Below are 11,869 nucleotides of genomic sequence, written 5' to 3' on the forward strand. Positions count from 1 at the left end.
GTCCTCAGATCAGTCATATAGGGTCTCCACTGGTGAATTGTGGGCTATAAGAGCTGGGGTGCACATTGTAGGTAGGTCCTCAGATCAGCCTCGCGAGTTCTCCACAGACTGGTGAACTGTGGGCTATAAGAGCTGGGGTGCACATTGTAGGTAGGTCCTCAGGTCAACCCGGAGCTGGGGTGAACGTTGTGGGTAAGTCCTCAGATCAGTCTTGTAAGGTCCTCTCTCAGAGGTCTATTCTTGGGTGCAGGGCGCTGTGTTTGGTTTCATGGTCCCAGTAGGAACAGTGCATCATAGACAGCTCAGAGGGTTGTCTGGCACAGGGGAACTGCACCCCATTAGGCGTTGCTGCAGGTGGGGGAGCGGGGCTGGCCGGGCTCAGCTGCTGAGGGTGATGGGCATGCGGGTGGTGATGATGGTGGCTCATGCCATTGTAAGAGTTGACCATACTGGGTAATGACATGCTCTGGACTCTAGAATATGGACTGTAGGAGGACGATGCTGACAGTCCCTTCACATTGACTGGGCTAACATTGCCACCGGCCATCTGGCAGGAGGTGTAGGACATTGGGGTTGGAGGCTGCCCCAGGGACCATGAGTTGTTCATGAAGGTGGACTGCAGGTACTTGGGTGGGGACAGGTAGCCGTAAGTGTCACTGCTGAACAAGCTCTTACCTGCCTGGAAGTGGGTAGGAGGGGGCCGGAATGGCCTTTTCATCCGCCTTCTCCTTCTGTAATTGCCTTTCTCGAACATATCCTCACATGCCGGGTCCAGGGTCCAGTAATTGCCCTTCCTCTCTCCGCCACCCTCTCGGGGCACCTTGATGAAGCACTCATTGAGGCTGAGGTTGTGCCTGATGCTGTTCTGCCAGCCCTTCTTGTTCTTCTCGTAGAAGGGAAACTTGCTTATTATGTACTGGTATATGGCAGATAGAGTCAGTCTCTTCTCTTGGCTTTCCCTGATGGCCATGGCAATCAGTGCCACATAGGAATATGGAGGCTTTTGAGACGGATCCGGCTTGTCTTGTCCCTTTTCCTGGCTCAATTCATCCTTGTCTCTCTCCACTTCCTTGCTGCCATTGGGGTTGTGGGTCATTAAAGCCACCGTGTTCTCATCAGGTGCCTGGTAGGAAGCCATGGTGGCACCCCTCTGGCCGAAGCAGCTGCCCAGACTGGAATATTCCGAAGAGGCTGAAGTGGTACTCATAGGAGAAAAGGGTGGTCCATAGGGTGCCAGCCGTTCTGAGCTTTTGGTTTGATATTTGGCGTCTCCTGGAAATTGGTGGTCCACTCTAGCTGGTAGCAAGTAGGCACTTTAGAACTCCGGACACAAAGTTCTTGGTTTGAGAGGTCTAGTTCTCCTGGCACTGGATGGACCACTACTGGTTTTGTCTCAGTCACTTGCAATTCAAAGGTTCTGGCACTGCTGGAACCAGTGTGTGACAGGTAGTGACACTGGATTTGTGAATGTGCAGTCCAGAGGTCCTGACACTGGATGGACCAGTGTGTGAATGTGCAGTTCGGAGGTCCTGGCACTGGAGAAAGCAGTGTGTGAATCTGCAGTTCGGAGGTCCTGGCACTGGATAAAGCAGTGTGTGACTGTGTAGCACAGTTCAGATATAGTGACACTGCCGGTATCGGTGCCTATTTGTCTATGTGTGGCACTGGCGCAGCACAGACGTCCTGGCACTGGATGGTGGTCCTCTGCTGTAGTGAGCTCCTCTAGATGTTGGGCAGAGTAGGCGCTGGTGGCACTGGTGCATCAAATGAATCAGAGCTGTCCAAGTATTGCCCTTCCCTCCCCTCTCTTGTTCCTCTGTCTCTGCAGGAGGCTGAGACCTGTGACTGAGGATCCTTCCTCTAGTTTCATTGTATTAGAAGTCAGCCAAGTTCCGCTTCCGTCAGCAGCTCCCCCTCTAGCTGGGAGAGCAGCCTGAGGAGGGAAGGGTTCACCTCCAAGTCACAGACATCCAACCTGACAGCTTGGAGATCACACCTATCATTTAGGCAATGCACAGCTTGGGGGCGCAGGGACCTCTCACCCCCTTACTGGCCGTCCCTTTAACCCTTGCTGGTCCACACTTTGCGCCCGGAGCTTTGTGAATAGCCTTGAGACTCAAGTCAGCAGCTTGCAGATCTGCCTCACTTGTGCTGCATGTGCCACAACTTGCTTAGTCAGGACGCAGAAGGTGTTTTCTTAATCCAAATGAAGCTTGCTTCTCTCTCCCCTTCTAGACAAAGTAGACTGGATCTGCCACAGAAGCCCAAAGCAAACACTTACACGCTCATTCTCTAGTAGCTCTTTCTTAACGCTAGATTTATTACCAAGCCGAGCACTCTTCAGACGATCTGCCTGTCCAAAGATAAGAGGCACCTCCATGGTGACAGTACATTGTGTGTGACAGACATTCACTGAGACAAGACAAACTTTCCGCGGACATATTACCCTACCAGCTCCCTCCATTTATCGCAAACGAATCTTAATAAGGAACGGTAAATATTCAAATATTAACAGTAAAAATAAACAGTGACTTGTAAGCGAACGAATAGGATCAAGCCTTTCAAAATGATGGGGAAAGGAATATTATTTTGTGCACATAATCTCATGCAGTAATTAACCAATAAGATGCATTTTATATTAGCAGATAAATGCCCTGGAGAATTGCTTTATGTCTGCTGCAATGATACCTATTTATAAGTGGAAGCTGATATATCAGGCTATTTTTGGATATAAAAAAGGTATAATGAAGCAATTAAAAACAAACAATTGGCACAGTGTCTTTAATATTATGACTCATTTTAAAATCCACTTATTTACTGCATTTATTTGCTTATTACATTATCTCCTAAAAATGAAGAGAGGGATCGCAATCCACCTTTTTACTGCATTTATTGGCTTATTACATTATCTCCTAAAAAAAAAAGAAGAGGGATCCGATCCACATATTTACTGCATTTATTGGCTTATTACATTATCTCGTTCACAGTTTGCAGATACAAAAAAAAAAAAGAATAATTGAATTATAATAAATCATTAGAACATACAGATGCCGGTATAATCAATAAATATTATGATCTGCAGCAGTATTTCTAATCCATATGATGGGTAAGACGGGGATCCCATAGAGCCAGTTCACACTACATGTAGACAAGTCATAGAGAAGTGTTTATTATGTAAGGGGAGTTGTTGTTGGGGTTTGTAGATAATATCTCACTGGTTAATGAAACCTTACATTACAATAAATCAGAAGCATCATTAAAGAGAGGAGACGTTTATCAGCAATGCTCCTCCATGCAAATACTATAACAATGCAGATGTATTTTCCATCCCAAGGTCTGCACTTTACTTATTATTACATGGCTTCAATGAAAGCATCCCGAGTGTCCATGTCACAAGCCCCATTTATGTTTGTAATACTAACCCGGCGGCTAGTATAGCTGATGACTTAGTAAATAACCACTGGCTGTGGAACTACATGCATCAGCAGAAGCTGGCTTGGTATGCTGTTGTGTGTAGTTTTTCATCTTTTGGAGAGCTACTGGTTGTCACATAGATATAATACACATTGGTGAGGATGTAGTTAATACAGGTGGAAGAGTAGGACAGAGTCACTGCAGGTATGATGGGGCAACTCAGAGAAACTCACTGCGGCCCACACTGATCATTCACAATTCACATTGTACTGTCATTAATACATTGTGCATGCAATACTATCTTACACTTTTCACCTAGCTCAATTAAACTGTATTCATCCAGTCATGTAAAAAGAAAATGTGTATTTTTGAAATTTCTCTGCATATGAGTGGGTGCTTAGAGTTTACAGGTTCAAAAGCGGAATTTACTTCTTTAGTAAATCACCCCTATTAGTCTATTACATAAACAATGACTGAATACATTTTGTATAAAAATGTAAAACATGACATGAAATTACTGAATAAATTTTGTATAAAAATTATAACACCACATATAAAATGACTGAATACGTTTTGCATAAACAAATGTAACACATGACATAAAATAACTGAATACATTTTGTACAAAATATGTAAAACATGACATATCAAATGACTGGATACGTTTTGTATAAAACATTGTAACACATGACATATAAAATGACTGATTACATTTGCTATAAAGTCTACAAAGTTACACAAAATCGTTTTTATTAGTTTTTTTTTTTAGCAAAAAATATATCACAAATTCAGTTTCAGTGGCTCTGATAATTTTGTTTCTAAAAAAAAAAAATTCGACTTCCCACAGTCCCTCTATCTGCTGGTATTGAGCAGGGTCTGTTTTCTGCTCAATAGATTGCAATTCTTCTACTCGTTATATTATACTGTTAATTTTATAACAAGCTCTTCAAGAAAAGAAATATAAACGGTATGTAATACTCGCTTGTCATGCGTTATTCTTATGGGGACCCGTTACTACCTAATATTGGTAATGGTGACTGTGAATGTAAGGCACAGAAACTATTGTGTGCATAACAATGCAAATGATGTTCGTTAAAGAACCTTAGAAGAAGCAAGTTAGAATAAAAATGAAAGAAAAAAGTATCAGAAAAAAAGAACACATAACAGTTACAAAAAGGTTACATTGTTTTACTTCTGCACATTTTCTTTGTTGTATTTATCATTTTTTGATTTATTAATCTTTGTGTTAGTGATTATTCCTTTTGTACGGTACGTGAGATAAGAACAAGTATAAAACAATACAAAAGAATTGTTCCTTTCTTCTGAGAGTTAAGAAAATGACAATAGTTTTTGTTTTGTTTATATATTTTGTTCGGTTTAAGTGATACAATTGCGTGTGGGTAACACTGAGGGAAATGATACACAATCCCCGGGACCCTGAGCAGTAATGGTCCTGATGTGCCCACGTGTCTATGTAATTGTTTAATACACAGATATCTAACAGGAGATTTTCTGGATGTGTTCTGCAGAAATGTCTCATTCCGAGCAGGAGGAATTTAATATAAAATATCTGGGACGAAGTTGAAATGTTATGGTATTGAAGCGTGCAGTGTAAACATTTATACAGGCAATTTAATCAGCTCAATTTTGGTGTGGCAGAACAGCTGCTGCACTCTGCCTGTGAACTATGGCTTGATAGCAGAGGAGAGGGCTCTGGGTGTATGTACAGTATGGCAGGATAGGAGAGCAGAGGGCTCTGGGTGTATGTACTGTACAAAACAGCTTCTGCACTCTGCCTGTGCACTGTGGCATGATAGCAGAGGATAGGGCTCTGGGTGTATGTGCACTATGGCATGATAGCAGAGGATAGGGCTCTGGGTATATGTGCACTATGGCATGATAGCAGAGGAGAGGGCTCTGTGTGTATGTGCACTATGGCATGATAGCAGAGGATAGGGCTCTGGGTGTATGTGCACTATGGCATGATAGCAGAGGAGAGGCCTCTGGGTGTATGTACAGTATTGAAGGATAGGAGTGGAGTGGGCTCTAGGTGTATGTACAGTGTGGCAGGATAGGAGTGGAGAGGACTCTGGATGTATATACAGTTAGGCAGGATAGGAGTGGAAATTACTCTGGGCATACATACAGTGTGGCAGGATTGGAGTGGAAAGGGCTCTGGGTGTATTTACAGAGTGGCAACAGGAGAGAGAGAACTCTGGTTGTACATACAGTATAGCAGCAGGAGAGGGGGCTCTGGGTGTATGTACAGTATGCCAGAAAAGGAGAGAACTCTGGGTGTATGTACAGTATTGCAGCAGAGGAAAGGGATCTGGGTGTATGTACATTATGGCAGTAGAGTGGAGGACTCTGGTTGTATGTACATTAAGGCAGCAGGGGGGAGGACTCTGGTTGTATCTACAGTATGGTAGCAAAAGAGAGGGCTTTGAGTGTATGTGCAGTATGCCAGCAGAGGAGAGGATAGGACTCAGGGTATATGTGCAATATAACAGCAGGGAAGAGGAAAGGGCCATCGGTGTATGTACAGTATGGTAGCATAGTAGAGGGCTCTCGGTGTATATACAATATGGCAGCAGAGAAGAGAAGACAGCTCTGAGTGTGTGTACGGTATGGCAGAGGAGGAGAGGGTTCAAAGTGTATGTGCAGTATGGCAGAAGTGGACAGGAGAGGGCTCTGGGTGTAAGTACTGTATGGAAACAGAGAAGGGGGATCTGTGTGTATTTTCAGTATGGCAGAAGAGGAGAGGACTGTGGGTGTATGTACAGTATGATAGTAGACAAGAGGGATCCATATGTATGTACAGTATAAAAGCAGAGGGAATTAGAAAGCTCTCACTATAACAGAAAATAGGAGGATAAAGCTCTGGATGTATGTGCAGTTTGGTTGCACAGGAGAGAGCTCTGTGTGAATGTACAGCACTCCATGAGTGGAGAGGGTTGTGAGTGTATATTATGACAGAAGAAGAGAGGACTCAGGGTGTATGTACAGTATGGCAGTAGAAGTGAGGGCTCTAGGTGTGTGTTACGTATGATTGCAGAAGAAGAGAAAGGAGAGGACTTTGGGTTTATGTATGACAGCTGGGTTAGAAGAGGGCTCTGGTTGTATGTACAATATGATAGCAGAGGAGAGGGAGTTTTAGGGGTATGGCAGTAGAGAAGAGGGCTTTGAGTGTATGCAACGTATAGCAGCAAAGGATAGAGCTGTGGGTGTATGTGTGTATCTTCAGTATGGCACCTGAGGACAGGGCTCTGAGTGTATGTATTGTATAGTAGCGTAAGGAAGGAGAAGGCTTTGGATAGTACACAGAGGAAAGGACTCTGGGGGTATGTAAATGATGGCAGTGAGAAAATGACTTTGGGTGTATGAACAAAATGGCAGCAGAGGAGATGAGATGTTTCTGGTTGTATGGACATTATATTAGCAGAAGAGGAGAAAGATCTATGTGTATGAACAATTTGAGAGGGGTGGAGAGGACAAAGTGTATGTGCATTGCCCAGCTTGAGAGGTGAGAAGAAGACTCTTGGTCTATATACAGTACAGCAGCAGGGAATATGGGGGAAGAGGAGAGGAGACAGATCTGGGTGTATGAACAGTGAGGCAGAAGAAGAAAGAAATAAGGTAAAGAGGATAGGCCTCTGTATGTAAAGCCAGGAGAGTTGGCTCTGTGAATACAGCATGGCAGCAGGAGAGCAGAGAGAAAAATACAAGTGAGGAGAGAAAAGAAGTCTACTTGTATTTACAGCAGGGGAGATAAAAGGAGAAGAAAAGGAGAGAAGAGTCCTGGTTGTATATGTAGCATGACAACAAGGGAGGAGTGAGCTCTTGGTGTACATACAATATGGCAGAAGAGTAGAGTATAGACCTGTGCAAACATAAAGTACAGAAAGAGAAGAGTATACGACATGATAGGGGAGAAAAGAGAAATTGAAGTAAATAAATAGCATGGCAGGAGAGGGAGATTAAAGGAGATTGGGGGTGCACATACAATATGGCAGGAGAATCGCATGTAGAGAAGGGAGGAGAGAGAAGAAAGCTCTAAGTGTATAGACAGTATGGAGGGAGTGTAGGAGAGGGAGATGAAAGGAGCTTGGGGTGTACATACAATATGGCTGGAGGATAGGAGAGAAGAGAGCGGAGAGAGGTCTAGGGTTATAAACCGTTTGATGGGAGAAGAGAGAGAAGAGGAGGAACACTGTCTATATATATAGAAAGAGAGCATAGGCATGCACACAGGGTGTGCCAGGTGTTTCTGTGCACACCCCCAATCACCCCGAGCGCAACACCGAAACAACAACAGCAGGCACCCTGTTTTTAGTCACTGAGCCAGTAGAGAGATCACAAAGATCTCTCTGCGACCGGCTCAGCGATATGGAGCACAGCAGCACTTGCCACTTACATTCCTCACATAACTGCCGTAGTGCTTGTTGCCTGGGAAGGTGTGAGGGAGCGGGGCTGCATCTTCCCACCCAATCAGAAAGACGGTCTGGTGGTCACATGGCCACCTGCCAGGCGCCCTGCTTCATTACTGCACCCCTGCTGGAAGAGGTAAGTGACAGTTGAAGAGATGGGAATCCAGGATGCCTCAGCTCTGTGTATGTATATATGCAATAAACACCCTAATTCAATAGGCTGCGCATACCTATGAAAGAGAGGATAGTATCGTGCTCTGGCTTCAGTCTCCACACATTTCAGCAGTGAGGCTGGACTGGATAAAAATAAAAGCGAACTAAGCCTTCTCATTTACCACACCCACTTCCCCAGCTCAGTAGGTGAACTGGGTGCATATCCAGCTGCATCCATATGGCACTCAGTACAGCTTGGAAGAGTATGACTAATAATAACATGCCTGTTCTCCTTGGTGGAAGCTGCAGGCTCTCACACCTCTAAGAGGGCTTTCCCCCCATCATATTAAGAGTATTTTCTATGACACATAGACAATGCCATCCTGAGATCACACACAGCTCCAGGGAAAGCCTCACATGGGCTCAAGAGAACAGGAATTCCAATCCCAGCCCACTTATGTGTATTATTATTGCCTTATAATAGTTCTATATATTTTGGTCGATTTATTAAAGTGTTTGAATTGATACAGACAGCAATCAGGTTCAGATTTTTTTTGAAACACAACTGTTATTTTTCTTATAACCCAAGTAGCTTATTTCAAACACATCAGTTATATGATGTCTATAGCATTTTAAAGGCATAACACTAAAACTACCCCCTTCCTGAATCAGAACTAAAGCTCTCCAATCAGCAAAGCCCGTGCTCCCTGCTAAATGGAAAGCTCTAGCAATGACTGAGTAGGTAGGGAAGTCAAACCTCTGCTGAGAGACCACTGCTTTCCCACAGAGAGCACTGAATACCTTTTGGGTTGATGCACCTGATGACGTACCTCCACACACACGGTCAGGCCTATAGCTCTGCAATCAGCAAAATTCACCCTCCCTGCTTATTGTAGACTCAGCAGGGAGCTGTGGTCCTCTGCAAAGAGATAGCTTCCCCACAGAGAGCTAGGGTCCCAATCTGCACATGCTGGCAGGAGGATAGGCGTATTAAAGAAAACAAACTGTAAGACTTTGCACACTTTTTGTTTTGATGCACGCGGAGTGTATTTACCAAATTAAATTGCAAGTTTGATGGGGCTATGATCGAATCACTTTAACTGCCATTTATACCTTAAGTTATATATCTTGATTCCCATTCTTTAATCAGAAATCAAGGTCTCAGTGACATCTGTATTACTTATAACAGAGCTGATATGTGCCAGACCCAACTACTATTAAACATTCACAGCTTTCCATGGCAAACAACTGAATGAGTCCTATTGAAGACATGCCATGCTGGATTCCACTTGCTCATTACTACACCCAATCTCAACACAATCAATTCTCGGCAAATGAGGATAGCAGTCTAAAATATTACTTTGCATTTGCTGCCATTTTCCCCCTGCAGTGGGCACAGGAACAGTTTTAACTCCTGTGAATAGTGCAGATGAACAAGGCAGAAGATGTGTAGATTTGGTCTTTTACCATAAATATATCCCTGGCTCAATAATTGACCTATGTATTAGAACATTTATTTAGGTTGGCCATATAGAAGTCCTTTCTTGTTGATTCAAAACAAAAGATTTTGGCCCTCTGACAATTGTTTTTTTTTTAAAGCAGAAATAGACATTGGCTGGATGGCAGACATTGGTCATTCCAATATGAATTATTATGCAGCATCAGCTACAAATAATAGCAAGTGGAACAACATTTCCAATCCGGCTGACTGAGGTTTTGATGTGCTGTAGGATCACAATTATGCTTATATAATTGTGATAGCAGCAAACTGGTCATATTGTTCAACAATTTGACATCACTTGTGGTCAAGCTTAAGGATTCAAGTGTCATCAACTATTCATTTAGGGTCCATTTACAATATGAATTATTATGCAGCATCAGCTACAAATAATAGCAAGTGGAACAACATTTCCAATCCGGCTGACTGAGGTTTTGATGTGCTGTAGGATCACAATTATGCTTATATAATTGTGATAGCAGCAAACTGGTCATATTGTTCAACAATTTGACATCACTTGTGGTCAAGCTTAAGGATTTACTGTGTCATCAACTATTCATTTAGGGTCCATTTATAGTTTTGTGGTGTGTTAACGCTCTTTATGATGAGCTTTAACGCGTGTTCGCGTTAAGGCAGCATATTGACTTCCTAATTGGGCTTCCTAATGCATCAAAAGGTGCATGCACTATTTTTTATCAACAGCGCCCTGCAACGTCTGGTAGTGGTGTGTTACAAAGCAAGGGTGTTTGGAAATGTGTGTAGTAGTGACATATGGGACTGCACCTCATCAATCCGCATAACTGCAATCCAACTGTGTCAATCTGGTTATTACAGCCTATTCACACATAATGTCAATCGATCATTCCCTCTCTATAGATTGATATCAGTGAAGGCTGCGCTAGGATTTATGTGAGTGAACGTTACCAGCTGCAACAAAACCTCGGTGAATACACCTAAAAAACAAAATAGCTACTGTGTTGCGCTAGGCTCCAGATATCAACACTGTAGCTATTTTGTTTTATTGCCTCTCTATAGTTGAAGTCACGGTTGTAGACTCATGTCACATGGGGGAAGATCCTGTTGCTGTTGAGCAGAATGATAAAGTTCAAGGTTTTCATTTAAATCTTCCACAAATATCTATGAAGCTACATAGGAGCTGTAATGAGCCAGAGGTCTCATTATACCTCCTTACTATAATTCCTAGCTTTGTTCCTGACCACCAGGAAGATTTGGGTCTTCCTGCTTACTTTGGGGTGTTCTCACATCTCCTGTTCCATTCCTTATTATAAAAAGGGAATTACACATCCAACAGAAAGACTAAGGGGTCTATTCACAAAGCTGCCGTAGGCAATAACCGACCCGAAGTGAAGTGAGCCGAACACTGTTCGGCTATTCACTTTTAGGCTTATACAGCTGATTTCAGCCGTACACCGACTAAAATCAGCCGTACATCGGCTTGCTGCGGCTGGCTTTGGGTCGGCCAAACATGCTCAGCATGTTCGGCCGACCCGAAGTGTAGAAAGAGTTTGACTCAGCCGATCCAACATGTGGATCGGCTGAGCCGAACCTCCGGCAGGCTACTCGCTGCTGTTCGGCCTATTCTCATAGATGCCGAACATCAGTGAGTGAATAGCCGAATGCTGCCAAGCGGCATTCAGATCGGCTGTTCTGCCCGGTACCTCTGTGGGGAAACAGAAAAACAGTTTAAAAAGTAGAAAAAATAAAATAGAAAACGATTCAACAATTTCACTTTGCAATAGCCAATAGCAAACTAGCTATTGCACCCGCCCTCTGCTGGTGTCAATCACCAGAAGGGGACCTGATGGAGAAGTGCAGGTCCCCCTCTTCTGATTGACAGCAGCAGTGGGAGGGTGCAATAGCTAGTTTGCTATTGGCTATTGCAAAGTGAAATAGCCAATAGGAATCTAGCTATGCATTCCTATGCTGGCAACCCCATGTCAGAAAAAGAAAAAAAACTGATTGCAAGGAAAGGTTTACTCTGATCGATCGAGCAGAGTAAACAATTCCGGGAGAAAGAGTTTCTCTCCTGGGCGGCCGGGAGCCGTATTAGACTCCCAGAGCGTCCGGGAGAGTAATGACAGATCAGCGTCCCTGATTACCAGGTAACCAGGGACGCCATCTGTCATTGCACACTGAGAACCCGGAGAGGCTGTTGTAATATCATAGCGGCCCTGCCGGGTTCTCAGTGTGTAATGACTGATTACCTGGTAACCAGGGACGCTGATCTGTCTGTGCAAGTGGCCGGAGCCAGCCGCCCAGCTTTCAGCCTGCTTCTGACAGCCGCCCAGCTGTCAGAAGCAGGCTGACAGCTGTTGGCCGGCCAATGGCCGGCCATTCGGCCAGCTTTGGCTTTCAC

The 11,869-nt window shown here is 43.9% G+C and overlaps 1 protein-coding gene across 1 annotated transcript; it reads right to left on the bottom strand.

Moving 5' to 3' along the window:
* Window positions 1-226: 226 nt before the first annotated feature.
* Window positions 227-1,138, bottom strand: FOXL2 (forkhead box L2). The gene has a single exon (XM_018559298.1). It carries the CDS (start codon window positions 1,136-1,138, stop codon window positions 227-229), a length of 912 nt encoding a protein of 303 aa, XP_018414800.1.
* Window positions 1,139-11,869: the final 10,731 nt, after the last annotated feature.

This window comes from Nanorana parkeri, unplaced genomic scaffold, assembly GCF_000935625.1.
Source record: "Nanorana parkeri isolate BGI_ZX_2015 unplaced genomic scaffold, ASM93562v1 scaffold387, whole genome shotgun sequence".
NCBI classification, from domain to species: Eukaryota; Metazoa; Chordata; class Amphibia; order Anura; family Dicroglossidae; genus Nanorana; species Nanorana parkeri.

What these genes read in the sequence shown, in the direction of transcription:
- FOXL2 (XM_018559298.1), bottom strand. Translation starts at nt 1,138, where the DNA reads ATGGCTTCCTACCAGGCACCTGATGAGAACACGGTGGCTTTAATGACC.